We start from the raw sequence: 21,228 nt of genomic DNA, 5'->3' as shown, positions 1-21,228 counted from the left end.
TGCACCTCTTCCATCCCTGTGTGTGTCCAGGGGATTGTCCTGCACTCCCTCCATCCCTCTGTGTGTTCCCAGGATTGTCCTGCACTCCCTCATCCCTCTCTGAATCCACAGGATTGTCCTGCACTCCTTCCATCCCTCTGTCTGTCCAGGGGACTGTCCTGCACCTCTTCCATCCCTCAGCGAGGCTGAAGGATGCTCCTGCACTTCTTCCATCACTTGGCAGAGCCAGGGCATTGTCCTGCACATTCTCCATCCCTCACTAAATCCACAGGATTGTCCTGCACTCCTTTTATCTCTCTGAGTGACCACAGGACTGTCCTGAACATTCTCCATCCCTCAGTGAGGCCGAAGGCTGCTCCTGCACCTCCTCCATCCCTGTGTATGTCCAGAGAATTGTCCTGCACCTCCTCCACACCTCAGTGAAGCCAAAGGTTGCTCCTGCACCTCCTCCATCCCTGTGTCTGTCCAGGGGCTTGTTCTGCACCTCCACCATCCCTCAGAGGCCAAAGGATGTTTCTGCACCTCCTCCATCACTTGGCAAAGCCAGAGGATTGTCCTGCACTCCCTCACCCCTCTCTGCATCCACAGGATTGTCCTGCACCCCCTCCATCCCTCTGTGTGTCCAGGACTGTCCTGCCCTCCCTCATCCCTCAGTGAGGCCGAACGCTGCTCCTGCACCCCCTCCACCCCTCTGTGTCTCCCCAGGATTGTCCTGCCCTCCCTCATCCCTCTCTGCATCCATGGGACTCTCCTGCACCTCCTCCCTCCCTGGCCGAGCCCCGGGGCCTCTCCTGCCCCCGCTGCAGCTCCGGGCGATCCCCGGTGCCGCTCCCGGTGCCGCTCCCGCATCTCCCGGTGCCGCTCCCGGTGCGGCGGCGGGCGGGGGGCGGTCGCTGTGGTAACGCGCGTGCGGCGCAGGGGCGGGAGGGATGCTCGGCGCGGGGATGGCTCCCGGCGGACGGGCAGCGCTGCCTGCGGGCCATGGGCTCCCCTGAAGGTAGGGCCTGACCCCCGCACCCCATCCCGCACCCCGCACCCCTCGGGCACCCTCCTGCACCGGGCACGGCCGGGAGCGGCGTGACCCAGCGGGCTCCGGGCTCGCTTTGAGTGGGTGCATGAAACACCGCGCGTTGTGGGTTGGAGCGGGATCGGGGCGCCCCCAAACTCCTCCCGCGGGCACCCCCAGGCGTGTCGGTGCCACGGCCGGGTCAGGCGGCCGAGCAGCCCCCGGGCGCAGGTGGCGGCCGCCGAGCAGCCGCTGCGATCGTCTTCATGCTTGAGAAACTGGGTTAGTGGCGGCGGAGAGGCGGCCGCAGCCTCGATGATTCACGGGCACGGCCCCGGGCGGCGGCGGGGCCCGGAGGAGCCCCCCGGGATGGCGGAGCCAGGACCGGGATGCTCCGGCCAGCCAGGCCGGCCCCGGCGCTGAAGGACACGCGTGTGGATCCCCCTGGGGCTGTATCCCTGCCAGATGTTCACCTCTGGGCCTGGATGCCGCCCAGATGTGCAGCCCTGGGTGCGTTTCCTCCCAGATGTGCAGCCCGGACACACCCCAGGCCCTGCGTGTCCACCCGGAGGGGTCCAGCAGCCTTTTCCTGAGCGGGGTGGGGGGAAACTGAGGCAGCGAGGAGCAGAAGCAGCGAGGAGGAGCCCCCGAACGGGAGCTGCTGCTGTCACCAGGCAGCGCTCCCACACAGAGCCGGGAATAGACTCCGGATCCCGGCGCTGCGGCACCAACGCAGCCCCGCCGCCCCCGGCGGGTCCGGCCGCGGCTCCGCTCCCGTGCCCGAGCCCGGGGTGCCGGGATCGCGTTCCGAGCGGCCCCGGAGGGATGGAGGTGACCGCAGCCCCCCCTGCCCTGCCCTGCGCAGAACCGCGACCCCCAGGGTTTGGGGGGCATTGGGGTTTTGGGGCTCAGCTCTCCCCGCCAGAGCCCAGCGCTCGCTTGTGGCAGATTCCCAGCACCTCCCAACCCTCCCTGAGCTGCGCCGGTGCCGCGGATGGAAATTCCCGCTGGATTTCCCCTCCCGGGGCAGCGAGGGGTGGGCGCAGCGCCCCCAGACCCATCCTGGGGGTGGGATCGGGCGGGAGGTGCCGACCCCCCCCCACCCCTCGCTCCACGCTGCCGCAGCCCCGTGAGGTGCTGGGGGTGCCAAAATCCCTCCAAAACCCCTCCGGGGGGAGCGGGGGCAGCCGCGCCCGGTACCCAGCGGGGGCCGGGGGGTGCCAGGGCTGCCCCTGGCAGCGGGGCCAGGCCGGGTTATTCCTGTTTTCCTCCCTCTTTGTGCCGGGGAAGCGGGAGGAGCGGCAGCCAATACTGCTTCGTCATGATGCCGGTTAATTCTCCTCTTGTTGGGAAAGGGACTGAGCCAGCAGCGAGCCGGGGAGAGGCGAGCGGCACCCACGCGGCCACCGCCGCCCCCCTCCCGGGCAGCCACGCACTCCCGCACCCTCCCAGCCCAGCTCCACGCAGCCTCCCCCGCACGCCCAGCGCGGTTATCGGGCGGCGGGGCCGGGCTGCCGGGGGGTGATAGGCTCCTGCTGCCGTCCTCCCGCCCGCGTCCCCGCTCTCACGGCTCTGGATGCGCCGCAGCCCCCCCGGGAGCCCACGCGTGATCGGGGGCTGGGTGGGAGCATCGCCCCGCGGCCGGAGGGATGCGGTGAGCCCGGCCGTAGGTGAGTGAGCGGCTCGGCAGGGACGGGGACACGGCTGGGGACACGGAAGGTGCGGGGGGGCCGGGTCGTGGTGGCCGCTGTCCGTTTTCCAGTCGCTTTTCCCCCCCCCCCACGTTTTGTCCCCACCTTGTCCCCACTGCTGCCAGCGCTGGGGGAGGAACGCGGGGACCCCTCCCCGAGCCCCCCCCTGCGGCACCACAGCGCCCTCAGAGCCCCCCCGGGACCACCCCCGTGTCCCCTCCCCGGGGACATCGCCGGGGGACGAGGCCGGGACCGCCCAGCCCTGCCCAGCCCCACCTGAGGGGGGAATTTGTGGGGTCTCAGCGCTGCTGCTGGGGGGGAACCCCCCAATCCCACCCCCTCCGTGAAGGGTTGGATGCTCCCTGGCCGTGGTGGACACGGAATTTTGGGGTGCCCCAACCCCCCTGGCAAAGCCCGGAGGCGGCAAATTCCCATTTCCCCACTGCCCCGAGCATCGAGGGGGGATTTAGGGGCAGAAGAAATTCCCATTTCCCCACCGCCAGGGAGCATCGAGGGGTGAGTTAAGGGCAGAATTCGGGGCGCAAATTCGGGGCGTCCCCCCCAATCTCTTGGCCGTGCATGCAGCCAAGGGGGAGGGGGGTTCAGCTGCTGGCTGCGGGTGCCAGGCTGGGCTCATTCCTGGGCCACCTCGGGACCCCCGGGTGTCCTGTCAGGTGTGACCACCCCCGGGTGACCCCAGGTGCGGTGTTGGGGTGCCCAGGCCCCCATCCCGGGGTACCCAACGCTGGGCGTGCCGAGCCCAGGGCTGGCAGAACCGGGGGGGTTTTTGGGGTGCGGGGGCTCCCCCAAACCCCCGGGGGAGGCGCGGAGGGCGCGGCCTCCTCACACATCCCCAGCGGGTCCCTCCGCGTGCGGGATGAGCAGGCTAATCCCACTTTAATCCCGGATTACGAGCCACGTGAGGCGCGGCCCAGAGCGGGGCTGTGGGGTGGCCAGCGGGGCAGGGGGGCCGGGCAAGGAGCCCCCCGCTCATCCCCGGGAGTTTTGGGGTTCAGGCCACGTCTCCCCCGTCTAAACCTGCAGGGCAGGGCCGGGGGAAAGCTGCGTTGGCCCAGATTCCGCGGGTGGGAGGAAGCGAGGAGGTGGAAATGCCTCCTTCATCTCCATCCGCTCCGGGATGGGGTGGGCGGGTTGTTGATACCCTCCCCCCCTTCCCCTCCCCTCCCCATCCACCTTCCATGTGGGGAAACTGAGGCACGGAGCATCCCCGTGCGCGCGGCTGGTCCATCCCAGCCATGGAAAAACGCCCGGGGCTGGCAGCTGGTGGCTTTGGAGGCCACCGAGGTGGCGGGGCAGCGACACGGGAGCGATGGCTGGCGACAGCCACGCTGGCCCGGCGGGGACAGAAACAGGACAAAGGAGGAACCGGACACCGGCGGGGCGCGGGTCGCGGAGCCGCTGTCGCTGTCGCGCTCAGGTTGCCCGTGGGGCCCCGCGTGTGGCGGTGCCTCGGTTTCCCCGGTGAGCGGGGAGGATGCTCCGGGCCTCGCCTGCGCTGTTTGTTTGGAGCTTGTGGTGGGAGGAGGAGCAGCAGCAGGAGGAGGAGGAGGAGGAGGAGGAGGGCTGGGCCGGGCTGGGAAGCACCGGACACCGTTCCCAGGGCTGGCGGGAACCGTCTGTTCAGGGAACTTGTGACCCCGGCTGTCCCCCCCTTGTCGCTGCTGGCTGCGAGCCGCGACAGCCGCGCCACGATTCGGGCACTGGTGGCACGGGCGGGAAGGGAGAGTGAGGAGGAGGAGGAGGAGGGGATGGAGGAAGGCTGGGGGTCCCCTGCCGCTCCCCCCCGGCCGTGGGGGGGTTCTCAGGGCCTGGCTCCTGGCGCGGGGCCGGGCGCTGATCGCTTTGGCGGCTGCGAAAAGTCAAATCCGGATTTCCTCGGGGTGGGGAGGAGGGAACCGAGCTCTTCCCGCGGCAGCGCAGCCCTGGCTCCCCTCACGGGGGGGGCACCGGCACCCCTGCATGCCGGTGAGCCCCGCCCGCACGTGTCCTGTCCGTCTGTCCGCCCATCCATCCCTCCTTCCTTCCTTCCTCCATCTCGCTCCCTCTTCCCACGCTCCCTGCCCGGCTCTTTTCGGTCCCCTCAGCATCTCCCTGGGAGGGGGACGCGCTGCGTGTCCCCCCCTCCTGTCCCCGCTCCCCCGAGCCCTCCTGGCCGGGAAAATCCCAAAACAGCCGCGCTTATCTCTGGCCAGGCGCGGACCTGGCCGCGGCTCCGCGGTTTGATCGGGGGTTGCCACGGGGACCGCGGCTGCCATCGGGGCGGTGGCTCCTGCCTGCTCCTGATAAGCTGTCCCCGCGCTCTGGGGACGCGGGGGGGGCCCCGTGGTGGCCGAGGTGGCTGCGCGGGCCTGGCACCTCCGGCCAATTTTGTGGCGTCGCTCCGCAGCCCCGGTTCGGGTTCGTTTTCCTTCCCCTCCGCTCCCGTTCTCCGCCATCGCCTCCATCTGCTCGCTGTCACCGCGTCCCTCCGGTGTCCCCAGCGCGACCGGGGGCGGGGGGCGAGGCTGGCTCCGTCCGGCGCTGGAAAGTGTGAGCTCAGGGCTGTGCCCAAGCGGACAATGCCGCCCTTGTGCCGCTCTGGCGCTGCCCATCGCACCGGTCCCGGGTCCCGGGAGGGGCTGGGGATGGGCTCAGCGCCTTGAACCCCGCGCCAGGGACGGATCTGGGGGGGTCTTTGTGGCGGGGGGGTCCCCAGGGAGGGCAGAGCCGCCTCCCCCCGCAGCCCGAGGATGCTCCCGGGTCTCTCGGACCCATCCCCGCGTCCCACGGGAGCGACATCGGCGGGGACAGCGGGCTCGGTGCCCCCAAGGCGGTGCCACCCCCGTGCCCAGCCTGCAGGGCTGGAGCTGCCCGCGCCGCTGTCGCTGTCACTGTCGCTGTCACCGCACGAGCTTTTCCCAACTCCGTCCCTTCTGAAAGGAGAAGGTTGGAGGAGAATGGGGAATTTTCCCCTTTGTGCGCTCCATTGTGGCCTCAGAGCGCGGCCGGGCCCGAGCCCCGGGGGCTCCGGGGGGCCGAGCCCGTCCCGCTGCCCGTGGAGCCTTCTGGAGGCCGCACAAGGGACAAAAGGGCGACACCGCCGCCAGCACCGTCAGCACCGGCGGGCAGGGACGCGCGGCGGGCACGGGGACAGCGTGGGGACAGCGTGGGGACAAGGGCAGGTTTGTCACCCACTCACGGCCACCGCTGTGCTCTCCCTGCAGAGGGAACAGCCGAGCCCCAGCGCCCAGGGGGATGTGGAGCCACAGAGGCAGCGGTGAGTGCGGTGTCCCCTGCCTGTCACTGTCCCCTGCTTGTCCCATCCCTGTGCCCTGCCTGTCCCTGTCCCTCACCTGTGCCCTGCCTGTCCTTCTCCTTCCCCTCCTTGTCCCTCACCTGTCCCCTGCCTGTCCCCTTGGGGGACTGGGAAGGCCTGTCCCCTGCCTATACCTGTCCCCTGCCTATACCTGTCCCCTGCCTATACCTGTCCCCTCACCTGTGCCCTGCCTGTCCCTGTCCCCCTCCTGTGCCCTCGCCTGTCCCTCCACCTGTCCCTCCCTGTCCTGCCCCTGTCCCCCTTCCTGTCCCCCTCACTGTCCCCATCCCTGTCCCCTGCCTGTGCCTGTGCCCTGCCTGTCCCCGTCCCCTCACTGTCCCTCACCTGTGCTCTGCCTCTCCCCTTCCTGGGGGACAGTGGCACCTCCTGGCAGGCCTGTTCTGCTGCCAGCACTGGGGCCGTGCCACCCCCGTTTGGGGCCGTGCCACCCCTGTCTGGCACTGGGGCCGTGCCACCCCTGTCTGGCACTGGGGCCGTGCCCCCCTCGTTTGGCACTGGGGCCGTGCCACCCCCGTGCCCGCTGTGGGCCCAGCCCGTGCCAGGAGGGCGGTGGGATGTGGGACCCCCACCCAGGGGGGCCCTGTGCCCACCCTGGCAGTGCCCAAACCCCTCTGTGCCCACAGGACCCTGTGACTGACACAGCCCCAGCCCGCGGCTGAATGGAAAGACTGCAGAAGGTACAGGGGGGTGGGGACGGGTTTGGGGGTCCAGGGAGGGTTTGAGGGTCCAGAACAGGATTCTGGGGGTCCAGGGAAGGTCTTGGGGGTGCAGGGAGGGTAAAGGAGGTCCAGAAAGGGTGTTTGGGGTCCGGAACAGGGTTTTTGGGGTCCAGGGAGGGTGTTGGGGGACTGGGAAGGGTTTGGGGGTCCAGGAAGGGTTCTGGGGGTCCAGAAGAGGGTTCTGGGGGGCCAGGGAAGGTCTTGGGGGTCCAAGGAGGCTGTTGGGGGTGCAGAGAGGGTGTTGAGGGTCCAAAACAGGGGTTCAGGAAGTTCTCGGGGGTCCAAGGAGGCTGTTGGAGGTCCAGAACGGGGTTCTGGGGGTCCAGTGAAGGTTCTGGGCTTCAGGAAAGGTCCTGGGCTGCCAGACAAGGTGCTGGGGGTCTCGGGATAGAGAACAGCGTGCTGGGGGTCCAGGGAAGGTTCTGGAGGTCCAGAGAAGGTGCTGGGGGTCCAAGAAAGGATATTGGGGGTACAGAGAAAGTGCTGGGGGTACAGAACGGGGTGCTGGGGGTCTGGACGGGGTGTTGGGGGGTCCAGGAAAAGTGCTGGGGGTACAGAACAGGGAACTGGGGGTCCAGAGAAGGTGTTGGGGGTCCAGGGAAGGGTGTCGGGGGTCTGGAAAGGTGCTGGGGGTTTAGGCCCGGTTCTGGGGGTACAGAGAAAGTTCTGGGCATCCAGTAAAGGGTTTTGGGGGTCCGGGAAAGGTGCTGGGGGTCCTGGCAGGGTGCTGGGGGTCCAGAGAAGGTTCTGGGGGTGTGGGCAGGGTGCTGGGGATCAAGGCAGGGTGTTGGGGGTACAGAGAAGATTTTGGGGGTCCAGGGAAGGGTGTTGGGGGTCTGGGCAAGTGCTGGGGGTCCTGGCAGGGTGCTGGGGGTCCTGGCAGGGTGCTGGGGTGTCCAGAGAAGGTTCTGGGGGTGTGGGCAGGTTCTGGGGGTCCTGGCAGGGTGCTGGGGTGTCCAGAGAAGGTGCTGGGGGTCCTGGCAGGGTGCTGGGGTGTCCAGAGAAGGTTCTGGGGGTGTGGGCAGGTTCTGGGGGTCCTGGCAGGGTGCTGGAGAATGGGGAGCCCCGCACGCACACGGGGCTGGTGCCAAAGGCAGGGGCAGTCGTGGGCCGCTGTTAGCCCGGCCCTGCCTTCCTCCTCCTCCTCCTCCTCCTCGTCCTCCTGCCCAGCCTGGCAGCACCATCTGGCGGCAGCGCGTCCTGGCCGCGCCGCTGCCACCTCCCGGCTGTCCCAGCTGTCCCCTGCCTGCCCGTGCCCACCAGAAACGCCCGTCCCAAGGAATTTGGGATCCGTGGGTGTGAGGGTGCTCGCAGGGGTCCGAGGATGAGGGAAGGGACGAGGATCTGACTCCATGTTTCAGGAGGCTGATTTATTTTTTTATGATATATATTACATTAAAACTCTACTAAAAGAATAGAAGAAAGGATTTCATCAGAAGGCCGGCTAAGAATAGAATAGCAAAGAATGATAACAAAGGTTTGTGGCTCGGACAGAGAGTCTGAGCCAGCTGGGCTGTGATTGGCCATTAATTAGAAACAACCACATGAGCCCAATCCCAGATGCACCTGTTGCATTGCACAGCAGCAGATAACCATTGGGTACATTTTGTTCCTGAGGCCTCTCAGCTTCTCAGGAGGAGAAATCCCAAGGAAAGGATTTTCCATCAAAGATGTGTGTGACACGTGGGCACGGGGGGTCGGGGTCTCTGCTGCTCACAGGGACCCCGGGATGTGTTCAAGTCTCTTTTCCCAGCCCGGCAGTCAAAGAAGGAGTCAGGGCTCTTCAGTTCTCATTCCCAAGGTTGTTTATTGTTCCTTGTCTATAAAATTCTTTCTCCTGTCCAGCCAAGGTCCATTCAGCAGGACAGAGGCACACTGACACCCTCAGTTATCTTTTTATACTAAAAACTACCTGTACAATGTTTACAATTCCTTCCCAATACCCATCACCTGTGTTAGACAGTGAGCTTCTACTCTAAACCAATCCCAAAGTGCCACCATCACAGCAGAAGATGGAGGCCAAGAAGAAGAAGGAGAAAGGCTGGACACGCCCAGATCCCTCCATCTTGCCCCCTGAACCCCCATTCTAAAAACCCCAAAAAATCTATTTTTCACCCCATGATAAATTCACTCTCATTCTACTTAACCTGTCCTGGCTTGCAGGTCTTCATATAAGGTTGGTAATTTTTTTCCATGGGTTAAAATCAAAGCCACAGAGGTGTCTTGGGCTCTGAGCCCCCATTCTAAAAACCCCAAAAAATCTATTTTTCACCCTATGATAAATTCACTCTCATTCTACTTAACCTGTCCTGGCTTGCAGGTCTTCATATAAGGTTGATAATTTTTTTCCATGGGTTAAAATCAAAATCACAGGGGTCTTGGGCTCTGTGCCAAGGTCTCTGAGCCCCCATTCTAAACCCCCCCCAAAAAATCTATTTTTCACCCCATGACAAACTATTATTCTACTTAAACTCTTTTCACTTGTAATTCTTCATCTAAGGTTGGGAATTGTTTTTTCCAAGGGCTGAATCAAAGGCACAGGGGTCTTGAGCTCTGTTCCAGGGTCTCTGATCCCCATTCTAAAAACCCCAAAAAATCTATTTTTCACCCCATGATAAATTCTCTCTCATTCTACTCAAGCTGTCATGGCTTGCAGGTCTTCATATAAGGTTGATAATTTTTTTCCATGGGTTAAAATCAAAATCACAGGGGTCTTGGTCTCTGCGCCAAGGTCTCTGAGCCCCCATTCTAAAACCCCCCAAAAAATCTATTTTCCACCCCATGACAAACTATTATTCTACTTAAACTCTTTTCACTCGTAATTCTTTGTAATAGTTTTTTTCTTTTGACTCTTTTGACTTGTAATCCTTGCTAATTGTTTTTTCCAAGGGCTGAATCAAAGGCACAGGGGTCTTGAGCTCTGTGCCCGGGTCTTGGAGCCCCTTGGCAGGGGTTTGGGCAGGGACAGACAGACAGATGTCCTGAATTCTGCCACAGGGGTGTCCCCAAACCCCCTGAGCCCCTTCCTGGGCTGAACCTGCCCCCCCTTTTTTCCATCCAGCAGCCTCTGACCTCCCCTGGGAGCGTCTGCTCTTCCCGCGGATCCAGCGTTCCCGGCTCTCCCTCCAGCATCGTGGTAAGGAGCCATTCCCACCTTCCCACCTCGTCCCTAAATCCCTGCGGCCGGGATGTGCCCCCCAAAACCACCCCCAGCCCCCCCGCATGGCCTTGGAGGGTGTGAACCCCCCCATTCCCAAAAAATTCCCACCAATTCCCTTCTGCACCCCAAATGAAGGCGTTTTCCTTTCATTCCAGGCCAAAATGGACAAGGAGGTCCTGGGCTACAAGGACCTTGTAAAAAATTCCCAAAAATTCCCTTCTGCACCCCAAATGAAGGAGTTTTCTTCCCTTGCAGGCCAAAGTGGACAATGAGGTTCTGGGCTACAAGGATCTTGTGAAAAATTCCCTAAATTTCCCAAAAATTCCCATCTGCACCCCAAATGAAGGCGTTTTCCCTTTCATTCCACGCCAAAATGGACAATGAGCTCCTGGGCTACAGTCCCATGAGCTCCCAATCCCAATCCCATGAGCTCCCATTCCCAACCCCATAAACTCCCAAGGACCTTGTGAAAAATTCCCTAAATTTCCCAAAAATTCCCTTCTGCACCCCAAATGAAGGAGTTTTCTTCCCTTGCAGGCCAAAGTGGACAATGAGGTTTTGGGGTAGAAGGACTTTGTAAAAATTTCCCTAAATTTCCCAAAAATTCCCATCTACACCCCAAATGAAGGCGTTTTCCTTTCATTCCAGGCCAAAGTGGACAATGAGGTCCTGGGCTACAAGGACCTTATAAAAAACTGCCTGAATTTGCCAAAAATTCCCTCAATTTCCCAAAAATTCCCAAAATGGACAATGAAGTCCTGGGCTACAAGGACCTTGTAAAAAATTCCCAAAAATTCCCTTCTGAACCCCAAATGAAGGAGTTTTCTTCCCTTGCAGGCCAAAGTGGACAATGAGGTCCTGGGCTACAAGGATCTCGTGAAAAATTCCCTAAATTTCCCAAAAATTCCCTTCTGCACCCCAAATGAAGGCGTTTTCCCTTCTTCCCAGGCCAAAATGGACAGCGAGGTCCTGGGCTACAATCCCTTGAGCTCCCAATCCCAATCCCATGAGCTCCCATTCCCAACCCCATAAACTGCCAAGGACCTTGTGAAAAATTCCTTAAATTTCCCAAAAATTCCCATCTGCACCCCAAATGAAATTGTTTTCTCTTCCTTGCAGGCCAAAATGGACAACGAGGTCCTGGGCTACAATCCCATGAGCTCCAACCCTATAAACTCCCAAGGACCTTGGAAAAAATTCCCTAAATTTCCCAAAAATTGCCTTCTGCACCCCAAATGAAGTTGTTTTCCCTTCTTCCCAGGCCAAAATGGACAACGAGGTCCTGGGCTACAATCCCATGATTCCCAATCCCATGAGCTCCCAATCCCATGAGCTCCCATTCCCAACCCCATAAACTCCCAAGGACCTTGTGAAAAATTCCCTAAATTTCCCAAAAATTTCCCTTCTGCACCCCAAATGAAATTGTTTTCTCTTCCTTGCAGGCCAAAATGGACAACGAGGTCCTGGGCTACAATCCCATGAGCTCCAACCCTATAAACTCCCAAGGACCTTGGAAAAAATTCCCTAAATTTCCCAAAAAATTCCCTAAATTTCCCAAAAAATTCCGTTCTGCACCCCAAATGAAGTTGTTTTCCCTTCTTCCCAGGCCAAAATGGACAACGAGGTCCTGGGCTACAATCCCATGATTCCCAATCCCATGAGCTCCCAATCCCAATCCCATGATCTCCCATTCCCAACCACACAAACTCCCATGGACCTTGGAAAAAATTCCCTAAATTTCCCAAAAATTCCCTTCTGCACCCCACATGAAGGCGTTTTCCCTTCGTTCCAGGCCAAAATGGACAACGAGGTCCTGGGCTACAAGGATCTTGTAAAAAATTCCCTAAATATCCCAAAAAATTCCCTTTTGCACCCCACATGAAGGCATTTTCCCTTCTTCCCAGGCCAAAATGGACAACAAGGTTCTGGGCTACCATCCCACAAGCTCCCAAACCGAATGAGCTCCCATGGACCTTGGAAAAAATTCCCTAAATTTCCCAAAAATTCCCATCTGCACCCCAAATGAAGGCGTTTTCCCTTCGTTCCAGGCCAAAATGGACAACGAGGTCCTGGGCTACAAGGACCTGGCTGCCATCCCCAAGGACAAAGCCATCCTGGACATCGAACGCCCCGACCTGATGATCTACGAGCCCCACTTCACCTACTCGCTGATGGAGCACGTGGAGCTGCCCCGGAGCCGCGAGGTGAGCGGGAATTCCCCGGGGGTTTTGGGAGAATCCCACCTGGAGAGGAGGGATCGCCGTGGTGGAGCAGAATTCTCGAAAAATAGGGAAAAAATTCCAGCAGAAAAATAGCAAAAATTCATGAAAATTCGTTGTAATTCGTGACAGCGCATGAAGGTTTTTCAAGTTGTTAGAATTCAGTAAAAAATATTGAATTAATTAAAATCAATTCAAAGTAATTCAAAATTGAATTAAAATTAATTAAAGTAAAATGAATAAAAATGAAATATAATTAATCATAAAGAAATTAATAGAATTTTATTATAAATAAAATAATAAATTTTAAAACATTAAAAAATAGAAGGAATAGAATTCTAGAATAATAGGAAAAAAATCCAGCAGAAAAATAGCTAAAATAGATTTAAATTCATTATAATTTGTAATAGTTCCTGAGGGTTATTAAAATTGCTAAGATTCAGTAAAAAACCATTAAATTAATTAAAATTCAGTAAAATTAGTTGAAAATTAAATTTAAATGTATTAAAATAAAGTGAATAAAAATAAAATATAATAAATCATAAAGAAATTAATAGAATTTTATTATAAATAAAATAATAGATTTTTAAAAATTAAAAACTAGAAGGATTACCAAGCTGGAATAGAATTCTAGAATAATAGGAAAAAATTCCAGCAGAAAAATAGCTAAAATTTATTAAAATTCTTTATAATTCGTAACAGTTCCTGAAGGTTATTAAAATTTTTAAGATTCAGTAAAAACCATTAAATTAATTAAAATTCAGTAAAATTAATTTGAAATTAAATTTAAATTGATTAAAATAAAAATAATAAAAATAAAATAAAATAAAAACTAAATTGGAAATAAATTAATAAAGTTTTATTATAAAGAAAATAACATTTTGTAATGATAATATTTTAATATGTTTAATACTATATTAAGTCATTATATAATTTATATTCTATCATATTATATTACATTACATTATGTTTTATTGCATTACTTTATATTATGTTATATTATATTACATTATAATGTAATGTAATATAATTTAATATAATTGAATGTATTACATTATATTACATTATATTACATTACATTACATTTCATTACATTACATTATATGATGTTATATAACATATTATATTACATTACATTATACTAATTATATTATATTTACATTTTTACTATTATTTTATAATATTATAATATTTTATAATTATACAAATCAAATTAAAAGAAATTAAAAATAAATCAAAATTACTTCAATCCTTGCCTTCTGCAGCGCTCCCTGTCTCCCAAATCCATGTCTCCTCCTCCGTCTCCAGAGGTGAGTCCTGGCCCTGCTGGGCTGTGTGGGGAGGGGGTGGTGCTGAACTGGGGGGGCTCTCGCTGACCCCGATCCCGTTTTCCCGCAGGTGATCCGGGAGTGGCTGGAGAGCCGCCCCCCCAGCAGCACCGCGCTGCCCCCCTCGCGCCAGGGCCCTGCTCCCACGCGCAGCAGCGTCCAGCACTTCCACCGCCCCGGTACCGCCCCGGCCCCCCAAAACGGGACCCCAGCACTGCCCGAGGCAGCCGGGCCCGCCTGGAGCCTCCTCCCAGCTCCATCAGCTCCCGTTCCCTTGGGTTCCCAACCCCATGAGCTTCCATTCCCAACCCCATAAACTCCCATTCCTAATCCCGTCAGCTCCCAATCCCATGAGTTCCCATTCCCAATCCCATGAGCTTCCAACCCCACAAATTCCCATTCCCAACCCCATAAATTCCCATTCCCAACCCCATAAATTCCCACTCCCAACCCCATGAGTTCCCATTCCCAATTTCATCAACTCCCATTCCCAACACCCGTGAGTTCCCAATCCCATGAGTTCCCATTCCCAACCCCATAAATTCCCATTCCCAACCCCATGAGCTCCCAGCCCCATAAATTTCCACTCCCAATCCCATGAGTTCCCACTCCCAATCCCATGAGCCTCCAGCTCCATGAGCTCCCACTCCCATTCCCATCTCATTCCCAACCCCATGAGCTCCCATTCCCAACCCCACGAGCTCCCAATCCCACGAGTTCCCATTCCCAACCCCAAATCCCCCTTTTCTCCAGAGACCGACACCACAGAGCTCAACATTTACAAGAAGCCCCCGATCTACCGGCAGAAAGGTGAGTGTGGGGAGGGGAGGGGTCCATCCCACGGGATGGGGCACCCCGGGATGCCCCCTCACCCCACCCTGTGCCCCCAGACCACCATTCCAGTGCCCACCACGGGAAGCATCTCATCGAGGACCTGATCATCGAATCCTCCAAATTCCCGGCGGCGCAGCCCCCGGATCCCAACCAGCCCGCCAAGATCGAGACCGACTACTGGCCCTGCCCGCCCTCGCTGGCCGTCGTGGGTAGGTGGGACCAGGGGGGTCTTCCCTCCTAGACACCCCAGGGGGGGCTGGGGATGGCTGGAATGTCCCTTTGTCCCTTTTCCCGCAGAGACGGAGTGGAGGAGGCGGATGGCGTCCAAGAGAGGTGAGGAGGAGGATGAGGATCTGACGGAGGAGATGAAGAACCTGCGGGAGCTCCAGAGGCAGGAGCTGAGCAAGGTCAGGGGCGGGGTGGGAGCTCTGAGGGGCTGGGGGGGCTGGCACCGATCCCAACGGGGGTCCCTTGGTGGCACCTCTGAGGTGACACTGGCACCGATCCCAACGGGGGTCCCTTGGTGGCACCTCTGAGGTGACACTGGCACCGATCCCAATGGGGGTCCCCTTGGTGGCACCTCTGAGGTGACACTGGCACCGATCCCAATGGGGGTCCCTTGGTGGCACCTCTGAGGTGACACTGGCACCGATCCCAACGGGGGTCCCTTGGCGGCAGCTTTGGAGGGCTGGGGGTGTGATGGCACCAATCCCAAAAGGGGTTGGGATAAAAATAAAATAAAAATTAATTTAATTTAATTTAATTTAAAATAAATTCAAATTAATTCAATCCTCAGTGGCAGCTCTGAGGGGCTGGGGGTGATGACACCGAGCCCAACAGGGGTCCCTTGATGGCACCTCTGAGGGGCTGAGGGGACACTGGCACTGATCCCAATGGGGGTCCCTTGGTGGCAGTTTTGGGGAGCTGGGGGTGATGGCACTGATCCCAAAGGAGGTTCCTGGGTTCCCAGGTCACCTCCAACCTCGGGAAGCTGATCCTGAAGGAGGAGATGGAGAAGTCGCTCCCGATCCGGAGGAAAACTCGCTCGCTGCCGGACCGGACGCCTTTCCACACGTGTGAGTGGGACGGTTCTCCTGAATCCTGCCCTTTCCCTCCTCCCCTCTGGGAGCCTGCACCCCCATTCTGCACCCCAAATCCTGCCTGTAAATCCCAAATCCCGCCTGCACACCCCAAAACCTGTCTGTACATCTCAAACCCCACCCGCACCTCTCAAATCCCGCCTGTACATCCCAAATCGCACCTGTACATCCCAAATCCTGCCTGTAAATCCCAAATCCTGCCTGTACATCCCAAATCCCGCCTGTACATCTCAAACCCCACCTGCACCTCTCAAATCCTTCCTGCACACCCCAAATCCCACCTGTACATCCCAAATCCTGCCTACACCTCCCAAACCCCACCTGTACCCCCTAAATCCCACCTGCACCCCTGCTCATCCCTGCCCATCCCTGATGGTCCCTGCCTGTCCCCAAATGTCCCTAAAGGTCCCTAAAAGTCCCAGCCCATCCCTGATGGTCCCTGCCCATCCGTGTCCATCCCTGCCTGGCCCTCAATGTCTCTAAAGCTCCCTGCCTGTCCCTAAATGTCCCTCCCCATCCCTGCCTGTCCCTAAATGTCCCTCCCCATCCCTGATGGTCCCTGATGGTCTCTGCCTGTCCCTACAGGTTTCTGCCTGTCCCTGCCCATCCCTAAAGGTCCCTAAAGATCCCTGCCTGTCCCTGCTAATTCCTAAAGGTCCCTGTCCTTCCCTGCCTGTCCTTAAATGTCCCTGAAGGTCCCTGCCTATCCCTGATGGTCCCTGCCTGTTCCTGTCCGTCCCTGAAGGTCCCTAAAGGTCCCTGCCCGTCCCTGCCTGTCCCTAAATGTCCCCAAGGGTCCATGATGGTCCCTGCCTGTCCCTAAATGTCCCTGATGGTCTCTGCCCATCCCTGCCTGTCCCTAAAGGTCCCTGCCTGTTCCTAAATGTCCCCAAAGGTCCCTGACCATCTCTGCCCGTCCCTAAATGTCCCCAAAGGTCCCTGCCCATCCCTGCCTGTCCCCAAATGTCCCTGACACTCCCTGCCCGTCCCTAAATGTCCCCAAAGGTCCCTGCCCGTCCCTGCCTGTCCCCAAATGTCCCTGACACTCCCTGCCCATCCCTAAATGTCCCCAAAGGTCCCTGCCCATCCCTGCCTGTCCCCAAATGTCCCTGACGCTCTCTGCCTCTCTCTCAGCCCTCCACACGAGCTCCAAGAGCTCCTCCCTCCCCGCCTCCGGCCGGAGCACCCTCACCCGGGTAAGGGTCCGTCAGCTGCGCCCCCCTCCCACGCTGCCGGGGTCACCCCAGCCCGGGGTCACCCTGCTCAGGGGTTTGGGGTCACCCCTGTGACCCTGTCCCCGTGTCTGTCCCTGTCCCCGTGTCTGTCCCGCACAGCTGCAGTCAGCAGAGTTCGGCTCGGCCGGGAGCGAGAAGGGGAGCCCTGGTGAGGGGCAGGGCAGGGGCTGGGGGTGTCCTGGGGATCTGGGGGGATCCCCACCCTTGGGGATAAGGGGGTGTCCCTGGGAGTGTGGGGGTGTCCTGGGGATGTCCCCAGGAATTTGGGGCTGTTCTGGGAGATGTGGGTGTGTCCTGGGGATGTGGGGGTGTCCTGAGGGTGTCCTGGTGATGTGGGGGTGCTCTGGGAATGTGGGGGTGTCCTGGGGATGCTGGAACATCCTGCAGAGATGTGGGAGAGTTTTGGGGACGTGGGGGTGTCCCTGAGAATGTGGGGGTGTCCTGGGTATCTGGGGATGTCCTGGGGATGTCCCTGGGAATGTGGGGGTGTCCCTGGAGTTGTGGGGGTGTCCTGGGAGTGCGGGGATGTTCCTGGGAGTGCGGGGCTGCCGTGGGAGTGTGGGGGTGTCCTGGAGGTGTTCCCAGGAATGTGGGGGTGTCCTGAGAGCTGTGGGTGTTTCCCTGGGTATGTGGGGGTGTCCTGGAGGTGTCCCAGGGGGTGTTCCCGGGTATGTGGGGGTGTCCTGGAGGGACGCTGCAATGTCCTGGGGGATGTGGGGGTGTCCCCAGGGTCTGGGATGGGCGGCACAAGCCCGGGCCCAGCAGAATGTGGGGCCACAGTGGGGTCTCCGGGCTGAGCCCCCTCCCCTCTTCCACAGCCCTGCAGGTAAGCGCTCACCTGGACACGGACACCGAGAGCCAGGAGACGGTGACGGGGGGAGGGGACACCGGGGCCACCTCGGGGACGGTCCCTGGAGGGGGGAGGGACCTGGAGCCCACCCTCACCCGGGCTTCAGGAGGGGGGAATTGGGGTGGGGGCCGGGCTGACCTCAGGCTTTGCCCCCCCAGAACGGCCAGCGCGGGCGGATGGACAGAGGGAACTCCCTGCCCAGCATGCTGGAGCAGAAGGTGAGAGGGGCTGGGGGCTTGGATGGGGTCAGGGGGGGCTTAGATGGCGTCAGGGGGGGCTTGGATGGGGTCAGGGGGGGCTTGGATGGCGTCAGGGGGGGCTTGGGTGGGGTCAAGGGGGGCTTGGATGGCGTCAGGGGGGGCTTGGATGGCGTCAGGGGAGGCTCTCACAGCCCCGTGCCCCCCCCCGTTAGAAAAATTAATCCACAAGCATCAGAGGTTTCTGTCCAAAAAGGACTGCTCTGTGTCCTAAAAAGGGAGGATGCAGCTCCCTTTTTATCCCAATTTCCAGCCACATTTCCCTTCTCTCTTTCCCCATTTCTGAGGTGCTTGAGAGGTTCAGACTCCCCAGAGCACCTGATCCTAAAGATTCCCCTATAATGTATAAAACTCTCCTTTTAATTTTTAATTCTTATGGAATTTAGGGGGTTTCCCCCATTTCTGAAGTACTTGAGAGGTTCAGACTCCCTGATACCAAAGATTCCCCTCTAATGTATAACCCTCCCTTTTAGTTTTAAATTCTTATGGAACTTTGGGGTTTTTCCCCATTTCTGAGGTACTTGAGAGGTTCAGACTCCCCAGAACACCTGATCTCGAAGATTTCCCTCTAATGTGTAAAACCATGCTTTTAATTTTTAATTCTTACTGAATTTAGAGGTTTTTCTCCCCCGTTGTTTCTTTCCTCTTTCAATATCCAATTTCATTTTTCAGCAAACCTGAAGTTTATTTCTAAAAGCAAATCTCTTTTTCCATTCATCAGTCACTGGAATCCTTCCCATGGTTTCTTTTACCTCCCAGTGCCGGTTTTACCAGACCCACGCCTTGTTTATAACCACAAATCCCCCATTCCTCTGCCCCCCTTTTTGCAGATCTACCCCTACGAGATGCTGATGGTGACGAACCGAGGCCGAGTGAAGCTCCCGCCCGGCGTGGACAGGACCAGGCTGGAGGTGGGGGCTGTGCCACCCTCGGGGGGGGGCTCCGGGTGTGTCACCATCCCCAGTGGGTGTCACCATCCCCTGTCCGTGTCACCATCCCCTGTCCGTGTCACCATCCCCAGTGCTTGTCACCATCCCCTGTGGGTGTCACCATCCCCTGTCCATGTCACCATCCCCTGTGCTTGTCACCATCCCCAGTGGGTGTCACCATCCCCTGTCCATGTCACCATCCCCGGTCGGTGTCACCATCCCCTGTGCTTGTCACCATCCCCAGTGGGTGTCACCATCCCCTGTCCATGTCACCATGCCCTGTCCATGTCACCATCCCCTGTGGGTGTCACCATCCCCTGTGGGTGTCACCATCCCCAGTGGGTGTCACCATCCCCTGTCTGTGTCACCATCCCCAGTGGGTGTCACCATCCCCTGTCCATGTCACCATCCCCGGTTGGTGTCACCATCCCCTGTGGGTGTCACCATCCCCAGTGGGTGTCACCATCCCCTGCCCGTGTCACCATCCCCTGTCCGTGTCACCATCCCCTGTCCGTGTCACCATCCCCAGTGCTTGTCACCATCCCCAGTGGGTGTCACCGTCCCCTGTGGGTGTCACCATCCCCTGTGGGTGTCACCATCCCCAGTGCGTGTCACCGTCCCCTGCCCGTGTCACCATCCCCTGTCCGTGTCACCATCCCCAGTGCGTGTCACCGTCCCCTGTCGGTGTCACCATCCCCTGTGTGTGTCACCATCCCCTGTGGGTGTCACCATCCCCTGTCCGTGTCACCATCCCCTGTGGGTGTCACCGTCCCCTGTGGGTGTCACCATCCCTGTCCATGTCACCATCCCCTGTCCGTGTCACCATCCCCTGTCCATGTCACCATCCCCTGTGGGTGTCACCATCCCCTGTCCCCTCCCGCAGCGCCACCTGTCCCCCGAGGATTTCCTGAAGGTGTTCGAGATGTCGCCGGAGGAGTTCGGCAAGCTGGCGCTGTGGAAGCGCAACGAGCTGAAGAAGAAAGCCTTCCTCTTCTGAGTCCTCCTCCTCCTGCTCCTCCTGCTCCTCCTGCTCCTCGGGCCAGCTCCGTCCGTGTCACGCCGTGGAACCGCTTCAGGGCTCCCCGCCGGTTTTTATTGGGGTCCCCCCGCCCCAGCTCCTCCAGCCCCCCCAGATCTGCGCCCCCCGCCTCAATCCTGGTGGGCTGGGGGGGCCTGAACCCGCCTGGCACGGGGGATGGGGCTGGGGCAGCCCCTGCCCCATGGTGGGCACGGTTGGGCCACGGGGGTCTCTGGGCTTTGTGCCCCCCCCGGGAATGTGCCTGGCTCTGCTTTCAGCCCCCTGGCGGCACTGAGGGGGCGATGGGGGGGTCCCCTCCTCCCCGAGGGTCTGCAGCCCCCACCCGCCACCCCGAGGTGTCCCCCGAGGTGCCCCCGTGCCCCACCCCGAGGCTTGGGAAGAGCCCACACTGCCAGACCGACCTTCTCCCAGCAAAGCCGGGCCCAAATCCCAGCTTAACCCCCCCCCCCAGGCCTGCAGCCCCCCCGGCTCTGTCCCCCCCGGTCCCTCCTGTGCCAGGAGCTGCAGGGGGCACCCCAAGGACACTGCCAGCCCTGAGGGGCAGGGGGAGCACCCCGGGGGTGGCAGGGTTGGGGTGGGGGGGGTCCCTGGAGCATCTCCAGCTGTGGATGGGGGGGATGCAGGGGGTGATGATTTGGGGGGCACCGGAGTGATGATTTGGGGAGCACTCGGGTGATGATTTGAGGGGCACAGGAGCGATGATTTCGGGAGCACAGGAGGGCACTGAGGTGATGATTTGGAGGGCACTGGGGCAATGATTTGCAGGGCACTGGGGCGATGATCCGGAGGGCACAGGAGGGCGCTGGAGTGATGATTTGAGCACTCAGCCGGCACGGATGGATTGGAGCAGGGCACGGCTCGATGGGCGCTCACCGAGGCTGGCCACTGTCCCTGTCCCTTCCCGGGCAGGGCTCGGCACCGGGCAGCACCTTCCCTTCCCCGCCTCCCCTCTCCAGGCACACGTTTTGGGCAGGACCCCTCTCTCCCTGCACCCCCCGACCCCTCCACGCTCCCCGGTTTTTTGTTTCCAGCCACTTTCCAGCCGCTAGACCTTGTTGGGATGTAAAGAATGTAATTTATCGGGAATTCACTGGCCCATACTTGCCTTTCACTGCTACAAACGACATATCTATAAATATATATATAAATATGGGTTGTTTTCGGACTGGACTACAGTGATTCACTTTCTCTGTTTTTGTTAGAGTTTATTTTATTTGCTGGTGTCGGAGAATCCGCGTGAGAGTGATTTTTTGCTTACAATTAAAGGTGAAATGGCTTTATCCAGCCCGGCTCCGCAGCTTTGCTTTCCCCTCTCGTCCAAAACTCCCCCCGGGCCCGCGGCCGGGTCCCTGCAGATGGCGGTGCTGCTCCGAGGAGGACGCGGAGCCTTCCCCGCCTTCCTCCCGCCCCGGCCGGGCTGCGCTGGGGGCCCGCAGGGCGTGTGCGAGCCGAGCCGGGCCGGGACAGCGCGGGCCCGGGCCCGGTCCCCATCCCGGTACCGATCCCCATCCCACTCCCGACCCC

The 21,228-nt window shown here is 58.9% G+C and overlaps 1 protein-coding gene across 1 annotated transcript; it reads left to right on the top strand.

Moving 5' to 3' along the window:
- Positions 1-898: 898 nt before the first annotated feature.
- LOC118695263 (dematin-like) lies at positions 899-20,984 on the top strand. The gene is made up of 17 exons (XM_036396729.2): positions 899-997; positions 5,922-5,974; positions 6,658-6,711; positions 9,815-9,889; positions 11,962-12,117; positions 13,398-13,442; positions 13,531-13,639; positions 14,214-14,270; positions 14,351-14,503; positions 14,592-14,701; positions 15,265-15,370; positions 16,529-16,590; positions 16,729-16,777; positions 17,448-17,455; positions 17,638-17,697; positions 18,567-18,647; positions 19,549-20,984. The coding sequence occupies exons 3-17, from the start codon at positions 6,694-6,696 to the stop codon at positions 19,660-19,662; spliced, it is 1,203 nt and encodes a 400-aa protein (XP_036252622.1). The 5' UTR covers positions 899-997; positions 5,922-5,974; positions 6,658-6,693; the 3' UTR covers positions 19,663-20,984.
- Positions 20,985-21,228: the final 244 nt, after the last annotated feature.

This window comes from Molothrus ater, chromosome 28 (assembly GCF_012460135.2).
Source record: "Molothrus ater isolate BHLD 08-10-18 breed brown headed cowbird chromosome 28, BPBGC_Mater_1.1, whole genome shotgun sequence".
Classification (NCBI taxonomy): domain Eukaryota; kingdom Metazoa; phylum Chordata; class Aves; order Passeriformes; family Icteridae; genus Molothrus; species Molothrus ater.
The sequence above is the reverse complement of the archived record's forward strand: the minus strand, read 5'-3'. Positions and strand labels throughout refer to the sequence as shown.